The 13,996-nt window shown below is 51.6% G+C and overlaps 1 protein-coding gene across 1 annotated transcript in view; it reads left to right on the top strand.

Annotated features, from left to right (window-relative positions):
• wwox (WW domain containing oxidoreductase) overlaps positions 1-13,996 on the top strand; it is a 75,943-nt gene that overhangs the window by 18,928 nt on the left and 43,019 nt on the right. The window contains exons 6-8 of the mRNA XM_062462781.1: positions 3,071-3,159; positions 6,640-6,825; positions 10,463-10,727. Coding sequence (XP_062318765.1) covers positions 3,071-3,159; positions 6,640-6,825; positions 10,463-10,727 — 540 coding nt within the window. The remainder of the gene's footprint in view (positions 1-3,070; positions 3,160-6,639; positions 6,826-10,462; positions 10,728-13,996) is intronic.

Raw genomic sequence — 13,996 nt, 5'->3', positions numbered from 1 at the left:
AGCTGCTTTTAGGGGAGCCTGGTCAGACAAGGTCATGACGGTTTCTGCTCTTGTGTGTGTGTGTGTGTGTGTGTGTGTGTGTGTGTGTGTGTGAGAGAGAGAGAATGTATGATGGTGTGACATTACATGTGTGTCTGCGGGAGATTGTGTGAGAGATTGTGTGTGTGTGTGTGTGTGTGTGTGGGGGGGGGGGGCGGTGTTAAAGTCATCTCTCTAATTGCTTTTATAAGGTGCCCTTTTCAGCTCATGACTTTCCATGCTCGCTCACTTTCACCGGCGATACACTGTGCTACTCCACCTTCACACACTCCACCATCACACACTCCACCTTCACACACTCCACCTTCACACACTCCACCATCACACACTCCATCATCACACACTCCACCTCCACACACTCCACCTCCACACACTCCACCTTCACACACTCCACCTTCACACACTCCACCTTCACACACTCCACCTTCACACACTCCACCTTCACACACTCCACCATCACACACTCCACCTTTACACACTCCACCATCACACACTCCACCTTCACACACTCCACATTCACACACTCCACCTTCACACACTCCACCATCACACACTCCACCTTCACACACTCCACCATCACACACTCCACCATCACACACTCCATCATCACACACTCCACCTCCACACACTCCACCATCACACACTCCACCTCCACACACTCCACCATCACACACTCCACCATCACACACTCCACCTCCACACACTCCACCTTCACACACTCCACCTTCACACACTCCACCATCACACACTCCACCATCACACACTCCACCATCACACACTCCACCTCCACACACTCCACCTTCACACACTCCACCTTCACACACTCCACCATCACACACTCCACCATCACACACTCCACCATCACACACTCCACCTCCACACACTCCACCTTCACACACTCCACCTTCACACACTCCACCATCACACACTCCACCATCACACACTTCACCATCACACACTTCACCATCACACACCATTAGACTTGGGAGAGGAGTTATACAGGGGAGATGGGGGTGATGGGTGGGGGAGGGGGGGAGCAGTAAGACTGTATTATCTGGTGGTTCTGCTCCTCTGCTTCCATTAGGGGTCAGGAGTCAGCTGTGTGTGTGTGTGGAAGGGGTCAGTGGAGTGTGTGTGTGTGAAAGTGAAAGGGGTCAGTGGAGTGGTCCACTGTCTTATTGAACTGGACGACTCTCACCTCCTCCAATAGCTCTTCCTTTGATTGGATGGCCACTGTAATAATTGTATTACATCGTCTCTCATCCTCTCTCATTCTCCCTGACTTCCCCTGTATCATCCCCTCTCTCTCTTGTTTTTGACCTAAAAGGGGGTTACAGACAAATTCTAAACATTTATACTTTTAAGAGATTGGGTTAGCTTTCAATGCTGTGCTTTTGCTCTGTAGGAGGTGACAGTGCAGGAGGTCTGTAGACTGGAGGGAGGGTGACAGTGCAGGAGGTCTGTAGACTGGAGGGAGGGTGACAGTGCAGGAGGTCTGTAGACTGTAGTGGGGGGAGGGGGGCTGTGTGCACTAACTGCACCGTCAGCATCCCTCCAGTTCAGAGACTCAGAGGCCTGTGCCTCCTCCTCGCCCTTGAAGACACCACGACTTGTCAGGCTCCTCGTAAAACTCCTGAACGATGCGTCCACGCCGTTCTCCCTCTCCCGTTCTCCCTCTCCGCTTCTCTACTTACGAAACCCGGCCATCTGTCTAATTGTTCACCTCCATTGCTTTAATGCCTTTTACATGCTTTCCTCTCCTCTTTCCAGGCAATAAACTTTATTTCTTCACGAGACTTCAATCTGAAGATAGACAGTAAGATAGACAGACAGACAGACAGACTGATGGACTGAGTGAGAGGCAGGCAGGCAGGCAGGCAGGCAGGCAGGCAGGCAGGCAGACAGACAGACAGGCAGACAGACAGGCAGACAGGCAGACAGGCAGACAGGCAGACAGGCAGACAGACAGACAGACAGACAGACAGACAGTTCAATACAGACAATACAGAGTGTCAATACTGTGGCCCTATGTGTATGTGTTTGTGTGTGTTTCAGTGTGTGTATATGTGTGCAGATCATGTAAAGCAGCTATAATATGTCTATAATTATGTATATGATAAGCACATAATCACCCTCTTTACAGCTGGTAATAGCTGCCATATAAGACTGGAGAAGAGCATCAGGAGAGCAATTCAGACATTAATAAGACACAGTGCTGTGGTTTTACCCTTGAGTCACAACTGTTTGTCTGTGTGTGTGTGTGTGTGTGTGCGCATGTGTGTGCGTGTGTGTATGTGTAAATACTCTCTGGGGTAGTAAAACCATCCTGAAGTCCCTTAAACATCTGTAGAAGCTTGTTAACCCCTGACTGCTCAATGTCCCCCTGGCTGAATCTGGAAAGTGCGGGATGAGTGTTTCAGATGAAGTTATACAAACCCCTATGAAGCCTTATTAAGCTTGTAAAGAAGTGTTAACCTTTATGAAACTATATGAAGCTGTTTGAAACAGTGTAACAGCAGTATTAAGCAATACAAGCAGTATGAAGCTGTCATTTTGGGTCATCTGCCCTGGTTCTCTGCTCTCAAAGATGATGAACAAGTGTGAATATGTCAGTGTTGCTGGCGGAGGATGATCAGCTATGCCTTCAGTCATTTATCTTCCCTGCTCCTCTCCTTTCCTCTGTCTGTCTACCAACATATGGTGTGTGAGGGGCTGAACACACACACACTCTCTCTCTCACACACACACCTTGGTAGACAGGTAGATGGGAGCACTGGACTCATAAATAGACACTCTTGAGAGTATTTATACAGAACCATGAACACATCTCCTGGCTGCTCATGCACAGACAGGACTGGTGCGTAGACAGACAGACTGACAGACAGACAGGTACACAGACAGGTACACAGACAGACAGACAGACAGACAGGTACACAGACAGGTAAACAGACAGACAGACAGACGGGCAGACAGACAGACAAACATTATGACTAAAATGTACTGTATTCTATTTGTGTTTGTCTTCCTCCAGCACAAGGCCCGAGTAGAAGCCATGATGCTGGACCTGGCTTCTTTCCGCAGTGTTCGGGAGTTCTCGGATTCCTTCAAGGCTAAAAACCTGTAAGTTAACGCCCTTTTCTGTCTCTCTCCCTCCCGCCTTTATTTTTCTTTTTTTTCCTTCTCTTTTTCTTGCCCATAGTGGTCTTTATTCATCAATTTTGTCTGTGGTCCAAACCTGCCCTGCGCCCTCTGTACCCTGGTCCATCACACTGCCATCCCACCAGGTTATCCAATCAGAAACTCTGATCTCTCTGTCAATCAGGAGGTTATCCGGCCCACACTAACTATGTCAGCTCAGTCTGTCCTTGCAGTGATAAGCCCTCCACAAGGGAACCACCAGAGAAGGGAAGTAACAAAGTACAAATATCTGTACTTTATTTCTTACATTTTCAAGCCAGGCTCTTTACATACACACTTGAAAATATTTTCGAAAAGTCTTTTTTTTCTTCTTCAAAACGTTTTGACAGGTTGAAAAAATATTTTCAAAAATATGTTCTACAAATACTTTCAAAAGGTTGAAATAATATTTGAGGAAATGTTTTGAAAGGTTGAAAAATATTAGCTTTTTTGGGGGGGGGGGGGGAAGGTTGTTAAAATATTTTCACAAAATTAAAAAAAAAAGTACAAAAAAGATTTATGAGTTATTGATGAGGACTCTACTATGATCTACTGTACTCTAGTGTACTCTGCTCTGCTTGAATCTACTCTGTTTTAGAGACAGAGGCTGTGAAGGTGAGTCTGTGAAGGTATGGAAAGACAGATCATGTCTAAGAAGGCTGAATGACCGAGTAGGAGAGCTGTCAGGTGAAATCCAAGCTGAGGGAAAACAGGCCTTTCTCTCAGCAGAACATGCTGCACTTCACCAGGTCACCATGGACACGATATGGAGCCAGAGGGCCAAGGAAAGGGTGTGTGTGTGTGTGTGTGTGTGTGTGTGTGTGTTTGTGTGTGTGTGTGTGTGTGTGTGTGTGTGTGTGTGTGTGTGCGCGCGTGCGTGCGTGCGTGTGTGCGTGTGTGTGTTTGTGTGTGTGTGTGTGTGTGTGTGTGCGTGTGTGTGTGTGCGTGTGTGTGTGTGTGCATGTGTGTGTGTGTGTGTGTGTGTGTATGTTTGTGTTCTTGACTTTGCTCTGTGACTAACTTGGTAACCCTTGTTTTGTTCTGCTCAGCATTTCTGGTGTCATTGTGCTGCTGTCGTCTGGGCTTTCTTCTTTTACTGGGAATAGGAATCTGTTTTCCTGTGTGTGTTTGTGCATCTGTGCAGGGTGTGTGTAATTGTGTGTTTGTGCAAACGTGTTCAGGGTGTGTTCTCCCTTGGGGGTTGCAGGACAGTTGTTGCCGCTGGCAACCTTGGGGCAGCATACGACCATCCAGGCCATGTGGCCGGGCTGCAGCCAAACCTCTTGGTGCCTCCCTCCCTCACCCCTTATCACCCCTCCACCCACATCCTCCACCACTCTAACCCCTCCAGTCCTCCACCCTCCTGCATGCCTCTCTACCCTCCACCTCCTCTCCCCTCCTCTCCTGAACATCATCAGTCCAACTTCTTCGGGACTCCTGCTCCCCTGTGAACCCCACCTCTTTCCCCTCCCTCCCTCCCTCCCTCCCTCCCTCCCTCCCTCCCTCCCTCCCTCCCTCCCTCCCTCCCTCCCTCCCTCCCTCCCTCCCTCCCTCCCTCCCTCCCTCCCTCCCTGCCTGCCTGCCTGCCTGCCAGCCTGCCTGCCTGCCTGCCTGCCTCCCTACCTCCTTCCTTCCCTTCCTCTTTCCATTTCTCTTCCTTCCTTCCCTTCCTTTCTGCCTCCCCCCACTCCCTTCCTCCTCTCTTTACTTCCCTCCTTTCCTCCCGCCCTCCTCACCTCCCCCTCCCCCCCTGGTGTGGTAGTGGGGGATGAGGGTTGGGGGGTCCCAGGGGGATATCAAAGTACATTAATTCTCATCAGAACGTGAGCGGAGCAGAACAGAGTGGAGGCTGTGAGCTGTGAATGGTACTGGGAGTCTCCCACCAGTCTATAACAGCATGCATGTCCTTAGGCAGCTCTCTCTCACACACACACACACACACACACACACACACACACACACACTCTCATGTATGCACACAAAGCCACATGCACGCACACATTCCAGTTCCCTGTTTTTTTCTCTGCTCCTCTCATCTTTCCCCTTCTCCTCCACCATTGCTCCTTTTCTCCCTTCCTCCCCTCCTCCTCTCTCTTGCTCCTCTCCTTGCTCATAAAGGTTTTGGTGACTGTAGTTCTTGCTGAGTGACCCTGATTCCTTCCTAATAGCCTGATCTGAAATCACTACATTGATCATGCCAAATACAAATCTCTGTACAGAGGTAGAAAGAATGCTGGTAAAGCTAAAGAGTTCCAGGGTTCAACACATAGTTTGGCATCATTGATATCCAGGCTGTATAACACACAGACACCAGTAATCCACATACAGACAAGCACTCAGATGTCCCTGAGATGAGTCGGGCTTTGCCGGAAATAAACATCAAAATCAAATCATAAAATGGAGGATAGAAGATTTGTAGAGCTAGTATATACAGGTCTAAAGGTAGGTTTAACAGGTCTAAAACCATGGTCTCCAATTCTAGAAGTTGACTTCAGTGGAGGTCTACAACCAGGGTTCTCAGGAGGTCTAGAACCAAGTTTTTCCGAAGTTCTAACATCAGGGTCTACATGAGATCTAGAACCATGGTTCTGAGTTGCTCTGGAATCAGGGTCTACAGGTCTAGAACCAGGGTCTACGGGTCTAGATCCAGGGTCTACAGGTCTAGAACCAGGGTCTACATGTCTAGACCCAGGGTCTACGGGTCTAGATCCAGGGTCTACAGGTCTAGAACCAGGGTCTACAGGTCTAGCTTGAGAAGGTCAAATGTTTTTTGATGCTGTGGGAGAAGCAGTCACTGTGCTGTGTTAACAATGTGCTGATGTCAGCACTCAGTGATGCTGTTGGTGTGGTTGACTTGTGCTGTCTCTAATACAGCCAGCGTGTCTGCAGGCCTGAAGGTGAACGTGCTCCATGCCCCTATGGAACGGCCTCATTACAGCAAGGCACAACGATTCACACGTCAATGTTCCAGAATCCAGGTTTTAATTAATCCAGTAGGCAGGCTGAAACACAGGGTACACAAATTGCCTTCGGCCTCATAATTAATTCTAATGGAAGAAATAAAAAATTGGTGGGGTGTGTTTGGATTGTTGGGCTGTGTTAGTGCCCGGGTTCAAGCTCGCTAGAGCGGGGCAGTCACCGCCAAGCACACGCATGTGAATGAGTGTGCGTGTTAGAGGTGTTTAAGTGTGCTTTAACACATGCTTCATAAGTGATGTGTTATTAGGGCAGGTTCCTTTCCTCGTCTGTATGCTGCTGGTCTATCAGTTCACCTGGTCCTGTCCCTCTGGTCTATCAGTTCACCTGGTCCTGTCCCTCTGGTCTATCAGTTCACCTGGTCCTGTCCCTCTGGTCTATCAGTTCACCTGGTCCTGTCCCTCTGGTCTATCAGTTCACCTGGTCCTGTCCCTCTGGTCTCCGCAGGTCCTTACACATCCTGGTGTGTAACGCAGCGGTGTGCACTCAGCCCTGGCGCCTGACTGAGGACGGCCTGGAGTCCACCTTCCAGATATGCCACCTAGGTCACTTCCTGCTGGTCCAATGCCTACAGGAAGTGCTTCGACGCTCAGCCCCTGCCCGTGTGGTGGTGGTCTCCTCAGAGTCACACAGGTTAGTACCCTCCACCCTCTCTACCCTCCACCCTCTCTACCCTCCACCCCCTCCACCCTCCACCCTCCACCCTCCACCCCCTCCACCCTCTCCACCCTCTCCACCCTCTCTACCCTCCACCCTCTCTACCCTCCACCCTCCACCCCCTCCACCCTCTCCACCCTCTCCACCCTCTCCACCCTCCACCCTCTCCACCCTCCACCCTCTCTACCCTCCACCCCCTCCACCCTCTCCACCCTCTCCACCCTCTCCACCCTCCACCCTCTCTACCCTCCACCCCCTCCACCCTCCACCCTCCACCCTCTCCACCCTCTCTACCCTCCACCCTCTCCACCCTCCATCCTCTCCACCTCCACCATCTTTACCCTCCACCCTCTCCACCCTCCACCCTCCACCCCCTCCACCCTCCACCCTCTCCACCCTCCACCCTCTCCACCCTCCACCCTCTCCACCCTCCACCCTCTCCACCCTCTCCACCCTCCACCCTCTCCACCTCCACCATCTTTACCCTCCACCCTCTCCACCCTCTCTACCCTCCACCCTCTCCACCCTCTCTACCCTCCACCCTCTCTACCCTCCACCCCCTCCACCCTCCACCCTCTCCACCCTCTCCACCCTCCACCCTCTCCACCCTCCACCCTCCACCCTCTCCACCCTCCACCCTCTCTACCCTCCACCCTGACTCACCCTCTCTCCACCCTGACTCACCCTCTCTCCATCCTGACTCACCCTCTCTCCACCCTGACTCACCCTCTCTACACTACACCTGTAGTTACTTTAACCCACCACTATAACTCTTATCCCTGCCCTCTGCCTCACCCTTTATGAGCCCCATCCCTGTGTAACCCAGACCAGCAGATCCCCCCCCCCTCCTCACTATAGAGCCGTGCTCTGCAGATTGTCAGACATGACAGCCTCTGGCCCTGAAAGCTCTCGTTCTCTTCATAAGCTGTCAGTGTGTATTAAACACATCATCAACATGATGGATGGACTTATCAACACACATCTCCTTTCATCAAGTAGCTTTTCCTCTCTCTCTGACCCTGTGGCAGCCTCTCTCTCTCTCTCCCATACACACACACACAGTCTCTCTCTCTCTCTCTCTCTCTCTCTCTCTCTCTCTCTCTCCTTTTCTCTCTGTCTGTCTTCTCAGGTTGTTGGGCCTGTCATACAGTAGTCTGGTGTGTGTACAGTAGGGTGTGTATGTCTGGGTGTGTGTGTGTCTGTGGATAGAGAGGTCCCAGTCCCGGACCTTGTGTCAGAGGTAGAGCGTGTGTCTGTGTGTGTCAGAGGAAGGGTGTGTTTGTGTGTGTGTCTGTTTAAAAGGCATTGATTGGCTGTCCAGTTGTCTGTGCCGCGCCCAGGATCAGAGTGATTGATTAGGCCCGAGCAGACCTGAGGAGAGTGTAGGCAGAGTTATTCTAGCAGATCACACAGGCCTACTGTGGATACTATACATATGCCCTTTGACCCTGAATCATGGAAGAAGCACGACAGCTTTCAAATGTTGCCAAGGAAAAAACACTGACTTTGTGTCATACCATGTTCAAACGTACTTTGATTGATGTGAAAGCTGCCTGTTATGGTGGACTGGTTGTGTTGGGACATGACCAGACCTCAAGTTGTGGTCATGATATGTTTCTGCAGCCCCCCCCCCCCCCCCCCCCGCCCCTCCTTAATCACCCTAACCCCTTCAAAGCGAGCTTAGAGGCCGGCCAGGGAGAATATCTCATATTACATTGTCTATTCGGCTGCCTTATTCCAGACCTGTAGTGATCCGACTGATGTTGCCATATTGTGTTTATCCTTACAGTCTGCCCTTCCATGCTGTCTATCTGACCTCTGACCTGGACGCATATAGTGCCCCCTGAGCCGCTTACTGCTGCAGAGAACGTCTGTGTGTTTGTGGAGGTCAGAGCTCCATCAGTGCCCAGGAGCTGTAGGCCCTCAGGCAGACTGTAGGCCAGGCCCTCAGGCAGACTGTAGGCCAGGCCCTCAGGCAGACTGTAGGCCTGTAGGCCAGGCCCTCAGGTAGACTGTAGGCCAGGCCCTCAGGTAGACTGTAGGCCAGGCCCTCAGGCAGACTGTGTAGGACGTTGCTTGCATGTCGTCTGCTGACACACCCGTGGAACTCGTCACTCATACAGCCATGACAATTATCAACTATAAATGTCACGTGTATTTACATGTCCTCGGATTCAGATTGAAGCCCAGTTTGTTAACAGACCTAAAGCTAACTTCAGAAAATACATTTCCACATTCAGCCACGTTGATTTATCATCCCTACAGTACTTTCTACTTGCAGTTCTGAAGTTGCGGCACATGATATGTAAAGCCTGCAGATGTTGTAATTTAGTGAAGCAGGGATGTAGCGCGTCTGCGACAGGAACAAGCGGCAGGCAGCTTGTAAAATCACAACAAGGAAACCAGGTGACGTTTTGATTGGTTGTTTTCTAATGACTGGATTAAGATGTAGAATGTGTTCACAAGCGTGCTCGAACACACACACACCCACACACACACACACTCACTGACTTACACATATACACATGCAGACATACACACACTTGGTGAAAGAGGGAGTGTGCTTGTGGAGTTCTTCTGACTGCATAATAACACAACGAGGGTGTAATGTTGGAGAGGCCTTGTCAAACATCTGGACTTTAACTGCTCTGTCGCAGGCAATTAAAGAGCATCATGTCACAAATTTGATTGGTTTTCAGCCTGCACCATGCTTCTGGTGCTCACACACACACTTACACAAACACACATACAACACACACACATACAGACGTGTGTTCTCAGTGGGTCTCTGTGTGCTGTGCTGCAGGTTCACATACAACACACACACTTACAGACGTGTGTTCTCAGTGGGTCTCTGTGTGTTTGCTGCAGGTTCTCAGTGGGTCTCTGTGTGTGTGCTGCAGGTTCTCAGTGGGTCTCTGTGTGTGTGCTGCAGGTTACATTTACATTTAGTCATTTAGCAGACGCTCTTATCCAGAGCGACTTACAGTAAGTACAGGGACATTCCCCGGAGGCAAGTAGGGTGAAGTGCCTTGCCCAAGGACACAACGTCAGTTTGCATGACCGGGAATCGAACTGGCAACCTTCGGATTACTAGCCCGATTCCCTAACCGCTCAGCCACCTGACTCCCAGGTTCACAGTGGGTCTCTGTGTGTGTGCTGCAGGTTCACAGTGGGTCTCTGTGTGTGTGCTGCAGGTTCTCAGTGGGTCTCTGTGTGTGTGCTGCAGGTTCTCAGTGGGTCTCTGTGTGTGTGCTGCAGGTTCTCAGTGGGTCTCTGTGTGTGTGCTGCAGGTTCTCAGTGGGTCTCTGTGTGTGTGCTGCAGGTTCTCAGTGGGTCTCTGTGTGTGTGCTGCAGGTTCTCAGTGGGTCTCTGTGTGTGTGCTGCAGGTTCTCAGTGGGTCTCTGTGTGTGTGCTGCAGGTTCTCAGTGGGTCTCTGTGTGTGTGCTGCAGGTTCTCAGTGGGTCTCTGTGTGTGTGCTGCAGGTTCTCAGTGGGTCTCTGTGTGTGTGCTGCAGGTTCTCAGTGGGTCTCTGTGTGTGTGCTGCAGGTTCTCAGTGGGTCTCTGTGTGTGTGCTGCAGGTTCTCAGTGGGTCTCTGTGTGTGTGCTGCAGGTTCACAGACCTGCTGGGTTCTGGGGGGAAACTGGACCTGACTGTGCTGTCCCCTCCCCCGGAGCGCTACTGGTCCATGCTGGCCTACAACCGGGCCAAGCTCTGCAACCTCCTGTTCTCCTGTGAGCTGCAGCGACGCCTCTCACCCCACGGAGTCACCGCCAACGCATTGCACCCTGGGAACATGATGTACACGTCCATCCATCACAGCTGGTGGGTGATGACCCTGCTCTTCACCATGGCACGCCCCTTCACCAAGTCCATGGTAAGGGCTGATCGCGCCCCTTGCTGAAACCTCCCACACACACCGACCCCCTTGGTCCTCTCTCCCACCTCTCTCTCCTCCCCTCCTCTCTCCCACCTCTCTCTCCTCCCCTCCTCTCTCCCACCTCTCTCTCTCTCCTCCCCTCCTCTCTCTCTCTTCTCCTCCTCTCTCCCACCTCTCTCTCTCTCCTCCCCTCCTCTCTCTCTCTTCTCCTCCTCTCTCCCATTCCTCTCTACCCTCCTGTCTGCTTCTTGGGTCTCCCTCCTTCCTCCCCCTTCTCTCTGTCTTCCATTTGGGGTTTGAACTGTTTTGGGCCTCTGAGCGCACCGTAGCAATTATCCGCTCCTCCCAGATATTAGCCGTGTGTTTCTACATGTGGTTCATTAAAGCGCTGTAGATGTTTGTAAATATTAAAGGACAAAGGTAGCTAGTAATTAAATCCTAGCATGCTGACACAACAGTTAATACCCGTGTCTGATAACGACCGCACACCCACCCACCCCCACACACACACACACACACACGCATACACGCATACACCCACACACCCACACATGTAAACCCACACATGTACACACACACCACCCTTGAGCTGAGCACTTGCTCTTGCTTAAATCGGAGCTTGATGAGGACCTTGGAAGTGAGCCTCCTGTTAGGAGAGGGGTCGTGAGCTCGAGGGGTCGTGAGCTCAGGCTCCACCTGAAGGCTTTCACAAAACACTCACATTACTGCTGTTATTGGCTGCATGGATCCAGTGTGAAGATGCTATCATTTTAATTGCTTGCGTCCGCTTTCGGGATTCGTGGAGATTGTTCTGGGATGCTAACATACCCACGAACAATCATGACGCCCCTGTGTCATGCTGCGGGGTGAGCCAACTCCGTCTGAATCCGCTGCTCTCTCCTCTCTGCTGTGGTTTGTAGGTAGATACAGGTAGAACGAGGTGCAATAGGCCTGCACACACACACACACACACACACACCATGTCTGAATCCCTGAGTGCTTTGTGTTTTTGATGCAACAGCGGGGTTAATGAATCCTCTGGTTCTCATCTTCACTTATTTGAGTAGTAGAATGTAGTATAGTATAGTACAGTTCTTTATCTCTCTCTGCCCCGGTTCCTCTCTTTTCTCTCACTCTCTTACTTTCTCTCACTCCTGTCTTATTCTCTCTTTATGTTCATCTTGTTATTTCTCTCTCTCTCTCTCTCTCTCTCTCTCTCTCTCTCTCTCTCTCTCTCTCTCTCTCTCTCTCTCTCTCTCTATCTCTCTCTATCTCTCTCTATCTCTCTCTATCTCTCTCTATCTCTCTCTATCTCTCTCTATCTCTCTTTCTCTCTCTCCCTCTCTCTCTCTCCCTCTCTCTCCCTCTCTCTCTCTCTTTTATACCCCTCCCTCTCCCTCTCTCATATTGAGATGGAGGGAGCTGGTTCAATTTAGCAGAGCTGAGGAAGGCATCTATAAGGAGCCATGACATTTTAATCAGCCAGACAATCTCTCACTGACTTGGTACTCCCCTCCCCGTTCCTTTATCTGCTTATCGGGGATCGTGCGGCTGTGCCTGGCCCTGTTAAGAGATGAGCTCTCTCACTGCCTGGCCCTGTTAAGAGATGAGCTCTCTCACTGTTCTTTAGTGTGATTGTCAGCGCTCAGGAGTCTGGCTCTGGTGTGTGTGTGTGTGTGTGTGTGTGTGTGTGTGTGTGTGTGTGTGTGTGGGGAGATGTGTTTTTTATGTTTGTTTGCCCCAGCGCTGTCATCACCAGAGGCCCCCGTTGGTAATGTTGATGTAGTGGTTCTGTTAGAGTAGCGTCCACGGGCCAGCTTGGCTGATGCTTGTGTGCTTCAGCTGGCTCTTGCCAAGCTCTCCATCCAGTCCAGACACCCTGGGGAGGCCATTAGGAGGTGTCCCCAGCGGAGGATGTGTGTGTCTGGGTCGAGGCCGGGGAAGGCTGGGCTAAATCACCCAGACCTGGAGGTCAGACCCTGCAGGCCTCCAGCAGCAGACTTGCATCTGGAGACACACTCCTCATCTCCCCTCCTCTCCCCTCCTTCTCCTCCTCCTCTCTCCTCCTCTCTCCTCTCTCCTCCTCCCTCCTTCTCCTCCTCCTCTCTCCTCCTCTCTCCTCTCTCCTCCTCCCTCCTTCTCCTCCTCCTCTCTCCTCCTCTCTCCTGTCTCCTCCTCCCTCCTTCTCCTCCTCATCTCTCCTCCTCCCTCCTTCTCCTCCTCCTCTTCACTCCTACAGATGTGGTGTCCTGTCTGGTGATTCCCATGGAGAAGGGTCAGGGTATACAGTCTCCTTCAACCTGCCCCCGTCTCCTCCCACAACAACCCTATCTCTCTCTTACCACCCCCCCCTACTGTTCCCCACCCCCTCTAACCCCCTGTCTCTCTCCCCCCACCCCTCACCCCTGTCTCTCTTCCCCCACCTCTCACCCCGGTCCTCTCTCTCTCTCCACCTCTCACCCCGGTCCTCTCTCTCTCTCCACCTCTCACCCCGGTCCTCTCTCTCTCTCCACCTCTCACCCCGGTCCTCTCTCTCTCTCCACCTCTCACCCCGGTCCTCTCTCTCTCTCCACCTCTCACCCCGGTCCTCTCTCTCTCTCCACCCCTCACCCCTGTCTCTCTCCCCCCACCTCTCACCCCGGTCCTCTCTCTCTCTCCACCTCTCACCCCGGTCCTCTCTCTCTCTCCACCTCTCACCCCGGTCCTCTCTCTCTCTCCACCTCTCACCCCGGTCCTCTCTCTCTCTCCACCTCTCACCCCGGTCCTCTCTCTCTCTCCACCTCTCACCCCGGTCCTCTCTCTCTCTCCACCTCTCACCCCGGTCCTCTCTCTCTCTCCACCTCTCACCCCGGTCCTCTCTCTCTCTCCACCTCTCACCCCGGTCCTCTCTCTCTCTCCACCTCTCACCCCGGTCCTCTCTCTCTCTCCACCTCTCACCCCGGTCCTCTCTCTCTCTCTCTCTCTCTCTCTCTCCACCTCTGACTCCTCTGCTTCCCCTCTACCTCTAACACCTTCGTGTGACACCACGCTGATGGACTCTTTTTCAAATTGATTTCAAAAAATGTACATAAGCAACCAATCCCCCAGCCCAGATTACCTATTGATTTTTAATATGAAAAGCTCATTATATAAGCAGGAACTGCAACACAAAAAGCCAGCCAACCTTTGCATAAATCCTTTAATTGAATTTCCAGAGCCCGTGGTTCTACATTTTTTAATTAAATCCATTTCTTTTTTTTAAGTGTTGCTGTGTAATTTGCATGCTG

Source organism: Osmerus eperlanus, chromosome 5, assembly GCF_963692335.1.
Source record: "Osmerus eperlanus chromosome 5, fOsmEpe2.1, whole genome shotgun sequence".
Taxonomy (NCBI): Eukaryota; Metazoa; Chordata; class Actinopteri; order Osmeriformes; family Osmeridae; genus Osmerus; species Osmerus eperlanus.
Note: the sequence above shows the minus strand (reverse complement) of the source record. Positions and strands in the feature narration are given on the sequence as shown.